The 12,765-nt window shown below is 57.5% G+C and overlaps 2 protein-coding genes across 2 annotated transcripts; both read right to left on the bottom strand.

Annotated features, from left to right (window-relative positions):
- Positions 1 to 218: 218 nt before the first annotated feature.
- Positions 219 to 3,858, bottom strand: SUMO3 (small ubiquitin like modifier 3). Its single transcript, XM_027464095.3, has 4 exons — positions 3,692 to 3,858; positions 3,408 to 3,536; positions 1,653 to 1,724; positions 219 to 930 (listed from the first exon to the last, which is right to left on the bottom strand). Exons 1-4 carry the CDS (start codon positions 3,710 to 3,712, stop codon positions 868 to 870), a joined length of 285 nt encoding a protein of 94 aa, XP_027319896.1. The 5' UTR covers positions 3,713 to 3,858; the 3' UTR covers positions 219 to 867.
- Positions 3,859 to 4,131: 273 nt separating this feature from the next.
- On the bottom strand, positions 4,132 to 9,284 carry PTTG1IP (PTTG1 interacting protein). The gene is made up of 7 exons (XM_027464093.3): positions 9,097 to 9,284; positions 8,005 to 8,057; positions 6,704 to 6,812; positions 5,110 to 5,212; positions 4,945 to 5,010; positions 4,741 to 4,787; positions 4,132 to 4,515 (listed from the first exon to the last, which is right to left on the bottom strand). Exons 1-7 carry the CDS (start codon positions 9,185 to 9,187, stop codon positions 4,472 to 4,474), a joined length of 513 nt encoding a protein of 170 aa, XP_027319894.3. The 5' UTR covers positions 9,188 to 9,284; the 3' UTR covers positions 4,132 to 4,471.
- Positions 9,285 to 12,765: the final 3,481 nt, after the last annotated feature.

Below are 12,765 nucleotides of genomic sequence, written 5' to 3' on the forward strand. Positions count from 1 at the left end.
GCAGGACACACAGAGACACAAAGACACAGCTTCCAGAGACGTACAAACTGGAGAGGGGTTACGAATTCTGTCATTTAGCAGACGGATGAGGTTGTGAGAGGCTCCTCTTCATAAACCTGCACAACAAAACACCCCGCAGCTCTGTCACCAGCATTACTTTGGGACCAGCTGCCCTGGTGACTCCATTTCTGACAATAATTCATGACGATTCTCACGACTGCATTAAAAAAAAAGTATATTTTCAGGCAACTTTTATCAAATCATGGCAACGCACATGTAAATCTGGAATATTTCAAACTGACTCTATACTAAGCATCGGATCTGCACGTACAGACCTCGTGTCATAGGCTTAACATCTCTGAAGTAACTGTTTGCAACACACTAAAAACTTTAAATCAGCATCTCTTCTTCCTTCTCTTAGGCATATTATAAAAGGAAACTTTTAAGCTCTCGATTAGCAAGAAAATATACTGAATTATTTACAAGATTAGAATTAAACAGAGGGGCAAGACCGACAACAGCCAGGAATGAACAGTCCATGTCCTAAAACATGGATGAATATTTAGGCCACAGGTTTAAAGAAAAAAAAAGTTAACAGCAGATAGACAACGTATATTACTTAAAATGAACTTAAATCAAATTGGCCCAATTGAAGATATAGATTAATCCCTGCAGATACTGTTTTGACTTGCACACGCAGTACGTCAAAGACAACAAGCAATTTTGGTAAATGTCCTCTAAAGTTTAGAAGAATCCTGTGTGATTGGCATGTTCATTTGTTTACTATTTAATAGCAAATCCAAAACCAGATGAGAGTGAGGTGCGATGAGGATCCTTAAACTCCTCTTCTCAAAAGGATGGCATGTCTTAACACACTCCACCTGTCTGCTGTTGGAACACATCGATAGTGTCTTCATCTTCCATCTCCAGCTGTTAATTAATCAGAAAACACAGGACTTGAAATTCACAACCACAAAGGTACAAAAGCACTCAGATCTCTGCCCCAACCAGTACCAAGAATTGAGCGTTTAAGGTGCAACCTTAACGCTGTGTCAACCCCCTTCCAGCAGTCTCTCCAGGCAGCGTCACCCCTGCAGGACTGCCCAAAGTGTCTCAGACAGCAGCAGGCAGAGCCCACTTCAGGAACCTCTGCCACCTCTAGCCGTTCTCTAGCCAGAACAGGCTCTGGAGCCACGCCTGCCTCTGAGGCCATGCTCAGACGTTTACTGTCTTCTACAAGAAATCACCTCAGCCAAGCGTTTCTTCTATTCCTCACCTCAGGTTTTCTCGATACAAGAAGCTCCCCAAATTCTCAGCATTACCGGAGCTGACAGCAGCATGGCATTTAGCTTCAGTCCCGGCTCTCCTCAGGCCAAAGCAGAAGCGGGACAGAGCTGAAAACTCCAGCACCTTCCTGGGTTGCTGCCCACAGCAGCACTCGGCACCGGCTTGCTCAGCGCCAGTGCTCAGACATCTTCTGCCCCCAACACCCATGACAGAACTCAAGGGGACAGGAATCCCACTCTAGACAAATTATTTTGAGTGAGCTGGACTTGAATTATTTGAGAATCATCCTGATTCCAAGCCCCTTTGACCTGCATGCAACCAATAAAGTATTTGATAGCAATTTGCAGTACAAGTGTTTTTCGTACCTGTGCAGGTGTGTCTGCTTCATTGATCGGTTGTCCGTCAAATCGGAATCTAATCTGCCTCATTGACAAACCCTGCAAGTTCAGAGTAGTTAGCGTGAGAAACCTCACTTTGGCTTTTGAATCCAAATAAAGCATTTAGGGATTTACTATCAGAAGAGATATTAACAAAGGTAAGGCTGAAATGAATAGGAAACTTAATGCATCTGTTGTGCTGCGTGAACTGAGGAAGCAGAACTGTTGGGCAGCCGCTGTCACAGCAAGGACTTGATACAGAGCCACAGGTACTGTTCTGGTGCCCAGTTCTGACCCAGCCTGCAGTCCTGCTCTGCAAAGAACAAATACCAGAAGGCAGCAGAGAACAAGAAAGTAACGTTTAACTTCAAGAAGAGCTGAAAGAATGAAGTGGAAAGCCAAGAGAAAAAGTATCATCCAGAGGTGATATCAAAGTTGCAAAGAGATCAACCAGCGAACTGTTCTAGATAGCCTCGTAGCACATGGCAGAGAAGAGTGCCAATTGTTTTTCATGCAGGGAAGTAAGAGTATTTGCAGTTCACTCAAAAGAAAACACTTCCAAAAAACCTAGAAAGGCTACCTCTTGGTGCAATTGCCTGATGGCACCGACTTCCCATACTTAAGACAAGTTTTTGACACATTCACTCCCAGGTCTAGTCCCTTATCTTCTGACAAAAAGAGGAACTGTGAAGCATTTAAGGAAAAAAGAACTCACAGACCACCATGAAGATTTTTACTTGCGTGCTTTGGTAGAAACATGCTAGGGCTCTTAATGCGAGACTTTTGCAGTTATTAAGTCTTGCTTTTAAAGCCTAAGCCGAGTTCACAACTGAATTCAGTTTCTATTTGTGTGATGCAGCCTTCATTCCCTGCCTCAGTGAGCTAGGTCTTTGCTTTGCCCTCTAAAACTCTTGAAAACCCCTCTGCTGTCCAGCCTGCCAGTCCTTACCTACAGCCACACAAGCAAAAAAGCTCTCCGTGCACCTCTGAGGATCCCTTGCATTTAGCTCACTCCCAGCCTGAGAAGACATACGCTGCATCAGGCACAGGATGGGGTGCAACGTAAGCCTTGAGGAATCAAAGAAAGAGCATCACATGTGACAGGAGAGGAGAGATGCCTGCAAACTGAAATTCACTCCACTTTGGAAAGCCGCTTGCACCCCTGCTCTCTGTTCCCTGCAGCACCTGATCCGGTGCAGGCGCACATGTGCTCTGAGCCTGGATAAAGCTCTCTCCAGGTGAGCTACAGGCAGCACCGGGGGACAGCCAGCCTCCTGCACACAGCAGCCTGCAGCCACCTGCAGAACGTCCCAGCAGGAAGGGAAAAGGACACGTGAGAAGAGGAGGAGGAAAAAAAGATGGTGAAAGAAGCGGTGGCACGGGACAACCTGTTTTCATGCACGCTTCCGAAGGGAAAGCACGCCCTGCACGGCCAAAATCTTAGGTGTGATAACAGCGAGGGCTGCACGGCTACAAACTGAGACCGAGCCAGCATCCGAGCCGGGATCGGAACCGAAGAGGTGTGGGAAACGACTTCACGGGGGACTTTTGGATATCGTGGGGGATTTTTGGGTATCACGAGGGATTTTTAGAGCCGTGGGAGCGCCGGGCGAGGAAGGGGCACTGCTCACCCACTGCACACCGCCAAGCCCAGCCCCAGCCCCCCGCCACGAGCGGGCCGGACCCCCCCGGGACCGAGTCCTTCAGGGCCCGGGGCCGTTCCCGGGGGGGCTGTGCCCGTACCTGCCTCTCGCAGTACGCCTTCATCAGCTTGCTGAGCGGCGTGTGCCTCTTGATCTTGAACTGCACCACGGAGCCGTCCTGCCCGGCCACCTTCAGGTTGATGTGGTCGTTCTCCGTTTTCACCCCTTCCTGCGGGGAGACAACGCCGTGAGAACACCGCGAGGGGGGGACCCCGAGGGCCCGGAGGTGCCCGGGGCGGGGCGGGGCAGGGCAGCGGCAGCCGCCGAGCGGGCCCGGCCCCCGGTGCCCGGCGTTGAGGCCCCAGCGGCCGCGCCGCGCCTCACCTTGGGCTTCTCCTCCGACATGGCGGCGGGGCCGGGGGGTCGGAACGGGCCGTGCCGGGCCGAGGCGGGCACGCGCTGAGGGGAGCGGCCCGCGCTCGGCTCCCGCCGCCGCCGCCGCCGCCGCCAACCGCCCTCGAGAGCGCGCGCGCGCGCCGCGCCCGGCCCCGCCTCCCCGCCGCCAACCGCCCGCGCCATTGGCCGCCGGGACGAGTCACGTGGGAGGCTCCTGGCGCGCGCGCGCGCGCTCACGGCCGGGCGGGCGTGGGGGCGCGCACAGCACCGAGGCGCCTCTGGAAAGTGCGTCACGGGGGGCGTGGCCACCAATGAAGGGGGCGTGGCCAGCGCGGGGTGGGCGTGGTCTCCCGTGGCCCCGCCCCCTCCCGGTCCCGGTCCCGCCCCGCGCCCCCCGGGCTCGCAGCAGCAGCAGGCGGCAGCGCAGGGCGCGGTGAGCGGAGGTTTTAATGCGCTGCTCGGCTCGCAGCCGCCCCCCCCGGCGCTGCCGGGAGAGGCCCCGAAAGGCACAAGAAAAAGGCAGAGCCCACGGACAGCCCCGGGACCGGCCCGCCCCAGCCCCCCAGGGACCGGGGGGGCTTCCACCGGGAGGCTCCGGCCCTCACCGCGGGGCAGGCGAGGCCAAGAGCGGAGCCCGGAGCCCAGGGAGCGCTGGCACCCAGCACAGCACAGCCCCGGTGCCGGTGCCGTGGTGCTCTCCTCCTGGCCGGGGGTGTCCCCGTCCCGTGTCCCGTGTCCCGGTGAGGCCGCGGTGCTGCAGGCTGGGGGCTAGTTGTCGAACTTGGCGTAGGGGTTCTCCTCCTTGAACAGCCCTAGGAGAGAAGGGACAGCCGCTGAGAACCCCCCCGGAGCAGCCCTCCCGCCTGCCACCGCCACCCAGAGCTCTGGGGAACAGCAGCTCCGTGGCACTGCCTGCCCCCAGCTGCCCCCCTGCGTCCCCGTGTCCTCCTGGCAGGCCGGCCCCATCGCCCTCCCAGCACGGGACGCGGTTACTGGGCCTAGAGCTTAGTGGAAGACACCAGCAGGAGCCGCCGTACCGTATTTCCTTCGGATTTCGTCGTGCCGCGATTTCATCTCTGCTCTCCTGCGGGCAGAAAAGGGGCCACGAGTCAGCGAACAGCACAGCAAGGCCAAGCAGGCCTCTGGGATTTTTGGGTGCACCCCCAGTCCCAGCAGGGGCCCTGCTCACGGTGCACACCCCCCCACCAAGCACAGCACTGGGTGCAGCAGCGTGGCCTCACCTCTCCTCCTGGCGCACCCGTCTCCGCTCCCGCTCCCGGGCCGCTCGCTCGTCCTCCTTGTCTGGCCTGGCACACAAACAGCCCCGTCAGCACCAGCCCATGGCTGCACCTCAGCTGCTCTTCAGGAAAACGGAGCAGCCCCCTTCCTCCCCCTCCGGTACTTGCTTTTTGCTCTTTTTCTTGCAACAGCAGCAGCAGCAGACAGCCAGCATGATAAGGATCATTCCTCCCACCACAGACATCGCAATGATCAGGGCTTCAAAGTTCACTGCAGGATGCAAGGAGAGACACTCAGCACACAAATACCCGGCTGCTGGGAAGTTGCAGCGCTTACAGCCACGCAGGTGCTGTTACTGGAGTCGAGGCAAGCCAGGCGTTATTTCTAGGTGCACTAGCACATCCCAGACCCTTCGGGCTTCCTTCTTGGTGTGGCTCAGGCAGCCAGCCCCACACCGCATGCCCACGTGGGGCATTTCACCGGGGATTTGGGTGAGCAGGTGGCAGGCAGCCAGCAGCTTGCAGAGCATCGCCTCTGTCCCCAGGTCCCGAGTTGTCCCTCACTGGTCACCCAGGAACGGGCAGGTCCAGGTAGGGCTTTGAAAAAGCCAGCGTTTGAGAGCTGACTCGACAGCGCTGCCTTCCTGATGTGTAAGGTGAAGTTTTCATCTGGCCAGCTGCTCTGCAGCGAAACCAGAAGCCAAATATTGGAAATCAGCAGCGGCGGGCAAGGCAAAGCTAAGCAGACTGCTCCACCAGCACCTCTGCAACACGTGGCTCTGCGGGGTGAGCCCAGCCTTCGTGTCACCCCTGCCCCGCTCACTCCTCTGCCTGATAACAAAGGCCGGAGTCGCACACCATAAATGCAGGCACATTTAAGAGCTAATCTCCTCCTGCAGGACTAATCTTCTCTAAAGCTAGTTCTGCAAGCTAAGGAATGTGTTCTTCCACAATGAGGCCTTTTATTGAGGCTACTCGCACACAAACTCGTATTTCAAGGTCTTACACAAGTCTCAGAAACTGATGTTCACAAAGAGGAGATTCTCTCTTCGTGAGGTGTGGGAGCAGTTTTCCCTCTGCAGGTGAAGGACCCGGCCTCCAGAACAATAGCTCACTGTGCCCACAATTCGACTTCACGTGCATCACAGGGACAGGCGAGAGAAACCAAGCCACGTCTTGTTTCCTAATGCTTCACCACCCAACACCTGGGGCTTGTCCCAGCACAAGCACACAACCTGGGTCTGAACAAGTCCTTTCTCCGGAGAGCCACCAAGCAGGAAACGCTGCCAGTCAGCCACCAGCCAGAAAAGCCCCTGGTGATGACTTGGCTCCAGGTGGCTCATGCGGTGCTAATTTTGGAAGAGAAAACTTTCTCAGGTGGGTGAACTCGAGGAGAAGCCACCTCACTGTGCCTCCTGTAGCCCCCATGGACCTGAGAGCCTGCTGGGACCAGCAGGCACAGCACTGAGGGACAGGGAGCCACGTGCTGGGCTCAGGGCAGTGCGGTTGTTGCAGAGCTCAGACGTGGGTGTGCACACTGTGGGGTGCTGCCCATGGAGTGCCCTCAGTCCTCACCACGTCCTGAAGCCCAAGGACCACACCAGGAGCAGCGCAGGGGTTACTCCTGCCAGAAGACGTGGCACTGCTCCCACTCGCCTTCCTCACCTGATGCTCAAAGAGCCCCCGGTGACTTCGGTGGGTCGCTGCCACCCCAGCAGCAGCAGCCCTGGGCCAACTGCTGGAGCCCCAGGCACTCACTCACCCCAGCAGACTCCCCAGCGCGCAGAGCGGAGCTCGCACAGGTCGGCCGGTGGCAGGATCCGCCGCACAGGGTAGGGCACGCACTGCTTGCTGCTGGCACACCACAGGCACTGCAACACACAACAGCACGGTGTCACCGCTGGGCAGCAGCACTGCCAGGTAGCCAGGCTCCAGTTTGCTAGCCACCACTAAGGTCTGCAGGACAGGCACACAGCCCTTGTCCACCCGGTGCCACTGTCCCCGCAGCCTGCTGCCCCAACCAACCCCACCACGTGCCCAGGATGGGGGCTACATAGGGCCATGTGAGGAAAGCCAAAGGGAAACCAACTGTTTACAGGAAAACCTCAGTGGGAAGAGACTCTAGGAACAGCCTGCTCCACGTGAGGCAACCGACGGAGCTGGGTCCAAGCTGCTCCATCAGCAAGCACAGCCCAGCAGGCAGCCGGGTCCTCCTGCGCTCAGGGGACACACCTGCCCAAAAGCAGCGTCCTGCATTCCTAGGAGGAGCTCAGCAGTTCAACTGATGACTCAAGAAGCAGACCAGGAAGCCAGCAGTTCCTAGAGGCCTCGCCCCAGAGCACTGAGGAGTGTTTGTCTTCACTGCAGTGGGCAGGGATGACCGAGTCCCTTCACCCTGAGGGGGAAGCAGCTCCTCTGAACCACCCAAAACACGTGCTGCGCTTGCAGTTCTTTGGGAGAAACTGGGGTTTTACTTCTGCTACTGTCCTGCTTTCAGTTAAACAACAGAGTTAATTTTCCTCCTAGTAGCTGGTAGGGTGCTATGCTTTGGATTAGGATGAGAAGAGTGCTGATAACACGCTGATGTTTAATTGTTGCAGAGCAGTGCTTACACCAAGCCAAGGACGTTTTAGCTTCTCACTCTGTCCTGCCAGCGGGCAGGCTGGGGGTGCAGCAGGATCTGGGAGGGGATGGACCCAGGACAGCTGGCCTAAACTGGCCAAAGGGGTATTCCACACCATATGGGGTCATGCTAAACAATATATAGGGGTGGCTAGCCGAGGTGGGGGGGGCCGGGCTGCTTGGGGTTAAGCTGGGCATTGGTCAGCGGGTGGTGAGCAATTGCATTGTGCATAACTTGTTTCATACACATTATTAGTAGTAGTACTATTATCATCATTGTTATTATTATTATTTTTGTGTCTTAATAAACTGTCTTTATCTCAACTCACAGGCTTCACTTTCCCATTTCTCTCCCCCATCCTAGAAAGGGAGGGGGCAGGGTGAGTGCATGGCTGTGTGGTGTTTAGCTGCCGGCTGGGTTAAACCACAACAGCTACTTACGGTGACATTCTTCAGGCACTCCTCACAGCTCCTGTTTGTGTACTGGTGGCAATCTGCAGAAAGGGAAAGGACACCTCAGGACCACGAGGAGCTTCTCAGCACACCCCAGAGCCTGCTCCCGTCCCTGGCTCTGCATTTTAACGCTCCTGTCAGAGCTGCCAGCCACCAGACCCAAAAGGATATGACATCCTCGGTGTCTGACACCCTCGGGGTCCCCACCTACGACACTGCACACCTGGCCGAGCCCCCGCAGAGCAGCAGCTTGAAAGCACAGACACAGGGGAGAGGCGTGAGGCTGTTGGGGTGCGGGTCACGGACCTGAGCCCCCTTGCACAGGCACCCAGCAGGCAGGGACAGCGCATGGGAGCACCCTGCCCGCTGCCAGCCAAGGCACAGCACCCCCAGCACCACCCTGAGCCGGGACTGCTACAGGTCCCCGTGCTGAGCCCCAGGGGAGCTCTGGCTCCCCACAGGCAAGCAGTGGAGCAGGGCTGTGTTTTTTCCCTTCGCAGCTGGAAGGAAGCCCCGGCTGTGACCCGCCGCCCGTTACATGCTCCGCACGGAGCCCTCCAAACAACCAGGCAATTTATTAACGCGGCTCCTCAGATAAGGAGGTTTGTGCGCCACGGAGAGGCCGAGATCGCAGGCCCTGTGCCGGATCCCAGACGGGTTGGGGGCACCGCATCGCGCCCGTGTCTCCAGCCCAGGCTGGGCCCCCCCCGGCTCGCTGCTCCGGAGTTTCCGAGCAGCCCCCCCGCCCCGAGGGACGCGCTCAGGAAGCGAGAAAAGCGCCTTCACTTTCCCCTGCATCTCCATTACCGCCTCTCTCCCGGGACCCCCAGCGCTGCTACCCCTAAACCCTGCTCCTACAGCCCCGGGGGAACACCCCAGGACCCCAAACCCCCGTGCCCTTTGCCACCACCTCGGCTGCAGCCCCCCAAGGGCCGGGGACGGTCCCGCGGGACCCCCGCAGCTCCCCAGCACGGGCTGCGGCTCCCAGCGGTGCCGGAGCACTGGGGGGGCGCCGGGCGAGGCCGGGACCGGGACGGACACGCGTGGGACCCCCCCACGGCCCCGCGGGACCCCGCTCACCTCCCGCCGCCTCCTCCTCGCCCCGCACGGCCGCGGGGAGCAGCGCCAGGGCCAGGGCGGCGCAGAAGCGGAGCGCCCGGAGCGGGGCCATGGAGACACCGGCAGCGGGACGGGGGCCGGGGGAAGAGGAAGAAGAGGAGGAGGAGGAGGAGGAGGAAAGGGCTGGGGACCGCCGCCTTTGTAGGGCCGGCAGCGGGGCGGGGGCAGGCCGGGGGCGGCCCCTCGCTGCCCGGCCCCAGGGAGCGGCGGAGGCGGCCGGGGCGCGTCCCCCCCCTCGGGTGGGTCCCGTCGGGTGTTTGGGGCGGGAGAGGCTTCCCCGGGTGCTTTTATTGATTGCCCAGAGGACAACAGAGGGAAAACAAACCAAAAAAAACAAAAACAAAAACCACCCAAGGCTGTAGCTTGAACGCCCGGCATCGCTGCCTGCGTCGTGGCGCTCAGCGCCTGCCCGCAGCGCAGGCTCCGCGCTCCCTGACGCGTCCCCTGGATGGGCTGGAAGGGGGTGACAGTCCCCCCGCAGGCTGGGACAGCAAAGGCACGACTGTGTTAGGTCAGCCTAGGCACGCAGGACGTGGGCACGCAGGAGATTTTGGCAGCTCCTCTGGAGAAATGGAGTCGGGAGCTGGGTGCCCCGCCGAGAGCTGGTGCTCCAGGAGGGACAGCAGCAGGCGGGGGCACCCGAGCAGCCCCAGGGGCATCAGCCAGGACCAGAGGTGCTGCAGGCATCGCGGGCACGGTGCTGGGGACGTGCCCTGATGCTCTTCCCAGCTTTTTCCCTTCCAGAGCGATGCCCCGCAGCCCGAGCCAGCTCTGGGTTTGGGCAGGCTTTAGGGTTTGCCAAGCACCTCGCGTGGCCGGCCTCTTCTTCTCGCCCACCAGATGACGTGGTGGCCATCCAGCATCCCGCAGCGCCGGCAGCGACTCAGTGGGGCCACGCGGGGAGCGTGGGTGTGGGAGCCCCATGCCCATGTGGCAGCAGCAGGCACAGGGCCGGGGGGCGCGGAGAAGCCACCGCGAGGGGCCAGGCAGTGCCTGAGCCTTATTTGTCTGCGAAGGGTATTTTCAACCCGCTCGAGATGGCCTCAAGTGGTTTCCAAGGCAACAGTGCTAAAGTCATCACTGCCATGGAAACCCTCTCTTTGGCATAATATAAATATTTTCCTTGAAGAGGGAGGCTGCGTGAGTGGGCGATGTGCTATTTTCTAGCACTCGCTGGCTGCAACAGGACAATCTCCAGGAGATGGGGGGGCCAGGGAGGATAAAATTAGCTCGGCATGCCAGCCACGGATGGAAGAAGGAGATTGGCAGGGTTTCGCTGCGAAACCCAGAGGTTTTTTATGTCAGCGGGGACTCACCCCAAAAAGATTCCCTCTGTAGGGAGAAAAAGAAAAAAAATAAAAATGTCTGTAGGTTGGAAACAGCTGCTTTTTCTTGTCTTTCTTCAAAGTTTGTTTGTTTGTTTGTTTTTCTTCAAAGTTTTTTGAAGGCCATCCCAAAGGGTGAAAGAGCCCCTGTGGGGCTCGAAAGCGGGGTGTGGGGATGGCTCTGGGGCTGCCCTTGTGCCCTGGAGGCCAGCAGGGCCAGCCCCCACACCTGCAAAAAGTCCAAAAGGACAAAAAAGAAACAGCGAACCACTAAGGCATTGCAGCTGCTCGCTGGGAGCAACAATACAAGATAAAACCCCAAGGATCCACGGGCTAAATATAGCCCGAGCCCCATAAATTAAACAAAAGCTTTTCTCCGGGCTCTCAGAAAGCCCGTTCCAGCAGCGGTTTTATCTATGTAAGGTATAACTCCGCTGGTATTTGCTATTCCCAGCCGGGCCTCCCCTGTGTCCCCGACCTCCCCAGGGCGGTTGCTTGGGAGCGTTCATTTTGCAGATCCAGGCTTTCCCTCCTGGCAGCTCCCGTTCTGTCGAGGCTTTCACACCTCGGGCTGCTCTCCTGCCTCTCTTTAAGGATTTACAACCACGTTTTCCCCTGTTTGGACACCGGAGCTAAAAATTTTCCTTCTTTCAGAAAACTTGCTTTTTTTTTTTTGCTTTTTTTTTTTTTTTTTTTGATGATGCCCAGTCTTGGATGCCCCATGTTTTGTAGGGCCGACTGTCTCAGGCTTCAGTATAATTTAAACTTCTAGCATCTGTGATAGGAACAGTGAGGCCTTACACATAAAACACTGCCCGCATCGCAGAGGTGTTAGACAGCTTCTGTGGGTCCTCTACAAGCCAACGTGGGGAGCTTGTCTCACCTCCTTTTGGGGTTTATTGACCACACCTTGGGTTTTGACACCACCTTCTCTTTGCTGGGAGTTCCCCCTGCCGTTTGAGGCAGCTTTAGCACCCTCCTGCCCCCAGCACCCTGTGCGTGTCTCCCACGATGAGTTCCCTCGGCTTTATCCCGAGCGCGTCCTGACAGCGTCCTCCCCGCGTGCCGTCCTCAGCACGAGGCGTGCAGCTGACAGATGCTTTCCTCTCCCGGATATTTATGCTTTGTTTCTTTTTCTAGGGGCTTTTGCGGAATTATTTCACTTCCTGAGCGTGGAGCAGTGCTGAGGGCCGGGTTTGCTGCTGCTGCTCTGTGCAAGGCACCGCACCGGCCTCTGCGTCCCCACGCGTTTTGTGGCATCCATCCCGGGGCTGGGATTTGGTTTTAGCTCCTGGGTCTCAGGCTGAGGGCAGCAGCCCGCAGCTCAAAAATGTGTGACCAGGGCTGGCAGCCTGGAAAATCCCAAATTGCCCTTGCTGTGTGGAAGCACCATCTCCCAGCAGGGCTTTTCCCAGCCTCCGTGCCCTCATTTCTAACCCCAGATCTCAGCAACCCCGGGCCACAGCAAGCTATGCCGAAATCTGGCAGGAAAGCTCCACCTTTTCAAGCCCCCAAGTGCCAATTCCCCATCCTGGTGTCCCTGAGCACCAGCAGCTTGGCAGGGTCAGGCCCTGTTTGCAAACACGCCGCTACCTGCAGGCAGCCCCCACTGCTCGGGCTATTTTAAGTGAACTCGAGAGAAGAAAGTCAGCTCCGAGACTGCCATGGCTATATTTAGTTGGGACTTTTCCGTCCAGGATTCAGACTCTATTTGGAAACCTTTTACTTTGGAGCCCGGCCAAGCATCTCATTTTTATACAGTAATCCCTCAACATATGGCAAATGTTTCTTGTCTCCCGGTGGCTGCTCCATGGCCCCGGCGGCCCGAAGGCAGAGATTTCTAAGCTGAACCCGAGACAAGCTGGCTGGCTGTGGTCGTGGCTTGACATCCTCAACCCAGAAGGGTTTTTTTAATAGAAATGTTTTCTTTATGCAGCTTTAAAAACCCTCCGCCAGCATCAGAGCTGCCCCGGTCCTGGCCGCCAGTGACCCCGCAGGAGGTGCCCCCCGAAGCTGCTCGGCCACAAAGAAAAAGAAAGCCAAGATATTTCCAGAGCTCCTCAGGGATGCTGGGCTCTTCCCAAGACATTGAATGTCCACTAGCTTCTCCCTCAGACATTTTGGGTGAATCAAGGCTAAATGCAGCCCTGTGAGGCTTAGTGCAAGCCTTCCATTCCCACCTGTTTGTGGGGAACTCCCTCTGCAGCTTTGCAACGCTGCTCCCCTGGTGTTAAGCAGCCCTTGAAGCCAACCCATGAGGATGCAGTCCTGAAAACCCCCAAAAATCCTTAACCCAATTTAGGCT

The sequence above is a fragment of the Anas platyrhynchos genome, chromosome 9 (assembly GCF_047663525.1).
Source record: "Anas platyrhynchos isolate ZD024472 breed Pekin duck chromosome 9, IASCAAS_PekinDuck_T2T, whole genome shotgun sequence".
Taxonomy (NCBI): domain Eukaryota; kingdom Metazoa; phylum Chordata; class Aves; order Anseriformes; family Anatidae; genus Anas; species Anas platyrhynchos.

Coding starts and splice junctions, on each gene's coding strand:
- SUMO3 (XM_027464095.3), bottom strand. CDS start 3,712: ATGTCGGAGGAGAAGCCCAAG. Junction 3,537..3,691: donor TGTCGGAGGAGAAGCCCAAG/GTGAGGCGCGGC, acceptor GTCTCCCCGCAG/GAAGGGGTGAAAACGGAGAA. Junction 931..1,652: donor AAGCAGACACACCTGCACAG/GTACGAAAAACA, acceptor ATTAATTAACAG/CTGGAGATGGAAGATGAAGA.
- PTTG1IP (XM_027464093.3), bottom strand. CDS start 9,187: ATGGCCCCGCTCCGGGCGCTCCGCTTCTGCGCCGCCCTGGCCCTGGCG. Junction 8,058..9,096: donor CGAGGAGGAGGCGGCGGGAG/GTGAGCGGGGTC, acceptor CCCTTTCTGCAG/ATTGCCACCAGTACACAAAC. Junction 5,213..6,703: donor GCGCTGGGGAGTCTGCTGGG/GTGAGTGAGTGC, acceptor TGCATCCTGCAG/TGAACTTTGAAGCCCTGATC.